The following is a 7,149-nucleotide window of genomic DNA, read 5'->3' on the forward strand; positions in this document are numbered from 1 at the left end:
ATGTGAAAAAAAGAGGGACAAGAGAAGCCCCACACCTGTAAGCAGATCCTTGGAATTAAGTCATGGCATTACCCAGAGGAGCAACACAGCACAGAAAGGCAGTTCCATGCTGGAGGGACAACATAGCTACTAATGAATCATCATAGTTACCTTTATAACACTTTGGGAAACAGCCTGCCAAATCAGCCACACACAGTTCTTTAGCCTACACTGGCATTTAAATTAACTGCCATTCTGCCCCTTTCCTCTACCAGACCAGGTCCAAATATTCATGCCCTGCCCAGAAAACAAAATGTACGTTCAGGCCAATTTTTCAATATTTCCCTTTCCTTAATATTATCTGAAAAATGGCAGCAACTAAGCATCACCTGATGAAAGAAATACCAAAATAACCTATTTCGTATTTTAAAGCTCTAACTCTAAGCACTAGTTCACTTAATCTTTATTTATTAATATAAATTGCCAAGTACTAAAGACAGTTTCTTCTAAGGAAAATACCACTTCTACTCAGGTCTGAACATATATAACTTTCACGTCACGTGTGTTTGCTTTCTTCTCACCCCACATAAGACACTTACTAATTAATCCATACGGGACCATCCCAAGAGAGGAAATTCAGGAGTAATTTCCATAAAACATCAAAGAATTGGTTCTATTTTGGCGTCATTGATCTCACTCCCATGGTCAAACAGGAAACTGATTGGTTCCAGGAAAAACCTATGTCCTTTAGAAGAGACAAATCCATTGGAAGATACAGTTTGCCCTCTGTATCAAACACAAAGGGACAAGTGTCCAAGGTGTAATTCAACCACGAGTATAGATTTTGAAGATTTATCACATCCCTTCAGGTCCAATCAGGAAAAAGATACTCAAACAGATACTGCACCTAACTTTGATAGAACGTTCCATCTATAACCACAGCTGTGTCTCTAGGACCTAAAAACATGGCTAATAGAAAGCACACAATATCAAAATAACTTTTAAAATTATATCATATAGAGAAGGCAATTAAATTTTTTTTAAGCTGTTTTCACATACTGACATGGGATGAAAATGAAAAATCGCAGTTAAATGGCCCTGCTGTTCCAGGTACCTTAACATTAACCCAACATCTCACTGGCATTTACATTTGCAAGATCCAAGGGTAGATTTATGAGAACAACCCAGTCAATACAGACACAGAAAGGTTACTTCAGATCTGATTACACCATGAATAACCTTGATCTTTTCAGAAGGGTAGCCTTTAATAAGTTTGGAGACATTGTAGCAAGGCTAAACATTCCACTTACAATTCATTAACTCAGGACCATTCTCAAGTAAAGGTGTCAGGTACCTGGTCTCACCAATGTCAGGTATTTATTCAAAAAAGTAAAAATGCCATTTATATAAGCTAGAATTTCACATGACCACCAATTTGGATTATAATGATTTCCTATAACCACAGTAACACATTCTATAAAAATATACAAACATTTTGTGCATAAAATAATGGATAACTTTTAAATACAGATGTTACTACTTGGAATTTAACCTAAGAACAACCACTGAGAGTCCAGAACAATGATATTATTTTCAATGACCAAAATATTATTCTAGAATTAGGCAGACTACTTGCTCAATGCATTAACACTGTAAAAGGGGGAAAAACTGAAGTACTGAATAAAGGAAAAGGAGAGCCCTAATGTAACCACTGCCACAAAAATGCAAACAAATTCAGAATCCACAGTGTCTCTTTGGATTCCAAAACACACCATTGGTCTTTATATTGTCTGAAGGACACAGAGCCACATTTCCTGCTATGGAGCCTCACACATCACTGTGCAGATTATGAAACTGATGTTTATTTATGCTTAATCACAAAGAACAGCGAGGACTGGCATAAATGGTTCATCATAAATAACCATCTAACTACCGTCCAGATTCACAACTCACTTATTCATCCTCCACGGATTTGAGAACTAAGAGAAATCAGCCCTCTTGGTATGAGTAGCTGGATTGAAGATATTCAGTGGATTGCTCGATTTCGGTCAGTTTTTGTTTCAGAGCTGTGGTTTTAACTTTACATTCACTTTCAATATTGAAAATTTGCTTCCTTAAAGATGCATCCATTTGAGCCCAAGTCAGCAGATTAGAAAGATGCCTAAACTGCTCTGCCAGCAATCCATGTCCACTCTGAGACTGTCTCCCTCTGGTTTTCCTACTAGAACCTTCTTGTGATGGCCTACCCTCCCGGAAAAAGTTCTGGTATCACCCTAGCACGTCTCCTGGCTGTGCTTTTACCAGAAAGCCACCTCTTCCAAAAATCACACAAGCCACACTCGCTCTCAAAAAAGCAAAATTAAAACTCAGAATCGAGGTAGGAATAAAAACAACCAATAGCTTGTGTCAAGACTTAAAAGTCTTCTTTTGAAGACCTCCCCTTGATTCCCTAAGGATTTTTAGAGATAGCAACTGAAGGAAAGATATGATAGGGGCTAGGAGATTTGTGTGTTTCAAGGGCAATTCCACGTAACTTGAAACTAGGTAAACTACTGCTTTCAAGGCTATGAAAACGTGCCTAGGTTTTTGGAACGGTAATATTTCTCTTTTTTCCTAAAATAGGTAATGTATGCACATGGTTTTAAAAAAAAGAAGAAAAAAGTCCCCAAAGGTATGTGAAACTGAGCTTCTCTCCCACCCGTCCCCCAGCTCCCCTCCCAAGGACAACTACTGTTTAAGTCCTCCTTCCGTAGGCCTTCTATGCAAATGCAAACATACGCGCGTGTTTTACACCAATTACCCTCTATTACACACACACACACACAGTGGCAGCTGCAAAACTGCTACTAAACGCTTCTGGGCTTAAAGGTGGCAATCTGCTCAGGGGTGTGGGGTGGGAGAAAGGAGACCTATCTTGAAGCTGCCTTTTTGCACATCACGCACCCACCTTTTACTTCTAGGGTGTTTTACTTGCGCGCCAAGGCAAGGCTCTCAAAGACCAGGGAAGAAGATAAACGCACCGCAAGCCACCCCTTAGCACCGCAGAGTCCATATCCGCACTGGTCTGCACTTTTTCTATGTCCCAATCTTTAAAGTAGATTTTGTATTCTCACTGGGTTAAATGAAGTATCTCGACTCACCTTCAGAAAAGAAAGGGAGGCGAAAAAAAAAAAAAAAAGCCTAACTCTGAAGGTAACTTTCAGAACCAGGTGATTTCCTTCCTCCCTGCCAACGTGGGCAGCCGACTTCGCTCGTGTCCTGAGGACGGGTTCAGCCTGGCACGGAGTCGGAGGGGCGAGCCGACACCACAGAAGCCCAAAGACGGGAGACCGAGGCGAGGGCGTCCCGAGCCCCGGGCCGCGCTTTTCCTCCAGACAAATGTTTCCCAACGGGAGCCCCGCAGGTTCGGGCCCTCCCTTCTTCCCCGGGATGCTCGCGCGCGCGCCGGGGCGGACTGCGAGCTCCCGCCTCTGCCCGCGGCCGCAACTTCGGTTCCGCGCCCTCGGGCGCAGCCGGACCCCCCAGCGGCCGCAGGGACCGGGTCCCCTCCGCTCGCCTCGCCGGCTCCGCCCGTCACCCCCAGGAGAGCAAGGCTGCCGGCGGCGCCCCCGCGCGCGCCCGCCCCTCCGGCTCCCGGGACCCCCGCCCCGGGCCCCCCGCGCGCCCCCGCCGGGCAGGAAGCCACAGGTAGGGGGGCGGCGCGGCGCTCACCTGCGCAGGAGGGGTACTCTCGGCGCCGGCCAGAGACGAGGAGGCGGAGGAGGCCATGTTGAGGAGCGGCGGCGGCTCCTTCCAGAAACTCCGCTCTCCCCTCCCCGCCCCGCTCCTCCGGCCCCCAGACGTGAGACCTCTCGCAGAAAAGTTCGGCGGCGGCTCAGGAACGCCGAGCGCGGCCCCGCGGCGCCCGCCCCGCGCGGCGTCTCCTCCCCCTGCCGTGTCCGCAGCGCCCGCCAGGTGCCCGCCCGGGGCCGGTGCGCGGGGGGCGGGCCCCGCTCAGGTAGAGGCGCGGGGCGGCCTAGCCCGCTCCCCGCTGGCCGCCCGGCCCCGGCGAGCATGCCCAGTCGGGCGGCGCTGGGGGTCGGAGGGGCGGCCGGGCGGAGGGTGGGGTGGGGGGCGGGGGGGAGTTGGGGGGCGTCTCACCTGGGGAGCGGGGAGCGGAGGTAGCTCCGGGAAGGGAGGGAGGGGACGTCCTGTTTCCTGCGGGCTGCTGAAGAGAGTTCCATTATAATAACAAAATACTAATACTGCTAATAACAGTAAGCTCTGATGATTTGCTTAATTGGCGCTTATTCGAGCGCGAAGTGAATAAAATTTTCAGGCAATTTTGCTTTCGCGCTTTTATTATTATTCATCTACAGCCTGCAATCCATGGAGACGCAGTGTTTGCCAGGCAGACAGCTTCAAAACAACGTCCATGGCCTCCCTTCCACCCCACCGAGGTCCCAGCAGCACCTAGGTGGCCTCAGCTATCTGTCCAATGAAAATATAAAACTCTGGAGCGGTGTGAGGGTGTGAAGTAGACACTGAGCCCGACCCATCAAGGAACTAGGGGGCAGGACCTCTGAGTGTCCTTGTTTCTAGGAGCTCAAATGGCAAGGCTTTTGCGGAGCTCCTGTCCTCGGGGTCGGTTGGATTCAGGACGCTGCTCTCCCAGAACTTATTATTCAGCTGGGGTGCCGAGAGAGGTAACTGCCCCTCACATAATGTCTCCCAAAGGAGAGCCCCTCGCTGGAGTCAGGGGAGATGCGTTCAGTCGGTGCACGGAGCAGGGTCCGGACATTAAATGACAGCCAATCGCATTGGAGAGAAGGTTATTCCCTTTTCAATGCTCTCTCAGTTCTTCTGATTGCAACAAGAAGAAAGTATTCTCTGTCAAACACTGGCTAAACTCCCTATTTATCAGAGAGCAGGCCACAGGCTCAAAGCCCTAGGTAAGTACTGCGCTCTAACTAGAATCTAGAGCATTGTTAAATTTTCATTGTTTACTGTTACTGTTACTTTCTATGTAGGGCAAGTGAAAGCCGTTTTCTATTGATGGTTGGGATCCAAAGTTTTCTTTTTAAGCAAGTACATGCAAGTTTAATAACATTATATAAATAAAGGTAGTAATCGTTTAGATGGGACTGAGATAAAGCAAAAATTCTACAGATAGCTAGGGAACGACTGAAACATGGAGACAGACGACAACGTTTTCACCAACTAGTGACAACAAAATCCTGGAATAACTCCTTCACCAGAGAGCAGTGAGTTAGCTGTGGCCTGGGTTGAGCACCTAGCTACCTTCCTCCATAACACACTTAAAGCTGAAATAACATTTACTGTCATCGGCTCTGTGTTGGGCTCTCTGCTCAACCCCTTATTCATAATATCTCATTTAGTCCTCACAAAATCCTTGTGAGACAGGCAACACAATCTGGAAATGGAGGCTCAGAAACATTGTTTTAGCCCAGGTCACAAACTAATGGAGCACAAATGACTCTATAGTCTGGGCACGCTTAGGTTGAATTTTAAAAACCACTTCAGAATTTAGCAAGTCCACAAGCCCCCTGAAAGTTTATGTTAAATTCTGCATGCTGGACTTCCCTGGCGGTCCAGTGGTTAAGACTCCAAACTCCCGATGCGGAGGATGCAGATTCGATCCCTGGTGGGGGAACTGAGATCCCACAGGCCACGTGGCCCAAAAAAAAAAAAAAAAAAATTCTGTGTGCTCCTTCATGGAAACAAGGTATATAGTTTCAACAACTTTTACAAAAGATCTATAGGTCCCCCCAAAAGTTTAAGAGCCACTGTTACAATTTTTTGGAAGACAGTCCCACGACTTGGATTATAAGGTCCGTGAAGGCAAATGCCCTGTCTTCTTCTAGCTCTCCTGTGCCTAGCCTGGTGCATTATCCCCCCAGCCACTCATAGGAACTGATCGAACTAAATTATCAAACGTTCTTGTAGCAGAGAATATGGGCTACAAGAATGAGTGGGGGCGGCTTGGGAAGAGCATTACCTTGAGGAATCCAGCACACACACAGGTATTCTACAAGCCAGCTCCCTGGCACCTACACAGCTCCAAGAGCCATCTTAAACAAGCGGCAAGCAGCTAACCAGGTAGACAATAGAGGGAGGAAGGAGCAAAAACTCTACAGGAAGTTAGCACAAGAAGCAGCGCCTGGGACACGAGCCCAGAAACACGTGCATTCCTGCGGAGCTATTCCAGTCCAGTCTGTTTATGCAGCCGTCTGTTTCTGAGAAACACTTGTGTTCAGGTTAAAGACACGTCTCCTCCAGAGGCCGACTGCAACACAACCAAAAAAGCTGACTCCTGAGAGTGTAGCGGCATCTCTCCTCCCCAGAACCTTGCCATACAGCCCATGACTGCTTCTAATTTTGTCCTTCTCTGTGTCCCTCCCTTCACAGCCAAGTGTCTTAAAAGGACAGCAGCCAGCACTGTGTCCCTGCTTTCTCACTTGCACGCTCCTTTATTCAGAGTCACCAGCCTCTGCCCCTTGCTCAGCTACTGAAGCTGGTCTTCTCGGATCACTGTTGACCTCCTATTTGCCACGTCCATCAAGGATATTTCCAGACCTTGTCTCAGTTAATCTTTCGAGGGTACTTAACACGGTTGACAGTTCCTTTCCCTTCCCCTTACGTATTTTCCAGGCTTTTGACCTCAGTCCTCCTTATCGTACCACGCACTGTCTCTCGTGATCTCACCCACATGAAGGCTGCAGCTATCACATAACAACTCCCAAATCCAGCGGAGACAATCTCCCTGAGCCCCAAACCCATATTTCATCATGTCCAAAATAGAACACCAGTGGGACTTCCCTGGTGGTCCAGTGGTTAAGACTCCACGCTTCCACTGCAGGGGGCGCGGGTTCCATCCCTAGTCAGGGGACCTAAGATCCCACATGCTGCACGGCCAAAAAAATGGAACACCAAGCAACACAGACCTTGAAGCCAAAAGAGGAGGCGTGGAGATCTTGGAGGGGAGGAGACTCTGCCCCCCACCTCCTGCAAGTCCAGTCAGGTACTGAGTCCCGAATAATTCTTTACAATATCTCTAAATTGTCCCTTCCTAGCCATCCCCACTACATCCTTGCCTTTGCCCTTCTAATTGCCATGATTTATTGAGCAATTACTATGTGCCAAACCATGCCAATTTGCATTCTCTCATCA

At 47.8% G+C, this 7,149-nt stretch overlaps 1 protein-coding gene across 2 annotated transcripts in view; it reads right to left on the reverse strand.

The window, feature by feature from the left end:
- ANK3 (ankyrin 3) overlaps positions 1–3,946 on the reverse strand; it is a 681,638-nt gene extending 677,692 nt beyond the window's left edge. Inside the window, exon 1 of one of the 2 annotated variants that reach the window (XM_027091793.1) lies at positions 3,691–3,946. In XM_027091793.1, the coding sequence (XP_026947594.1) occupies positions 3,691–3,747 (57 nt within the window). In that variant the 5' untranslated portion in view covers positions 3,748–3,946. The remainder of the gene's footprint in view (positions 1–3,690) is intronic. The other variant, XM_027091782.1, reaches the window with a different exon arrangement.
- Positions 3,947–7,149: the final 3,203 nt, after the last annotated feature.

This window comes from Aethalodelphis obliquidens, unplaced genomic scaffold, assembly GCF_003676395.1.
Source record: "Aethalodelphis obliquidens isolate GAN/ISIS:26980383/991018 unplaced genomic scaffold, ASM367639v1 scaffold73, whole genome shotgun sequence".
Classification (NCBI taxonomy): Eukaryota; Metazoa; Chordata; class Mammalia; order Artiodactyla; family Delphinidae; genus Aethalodelphis; species Aethalodelphis obliquidens.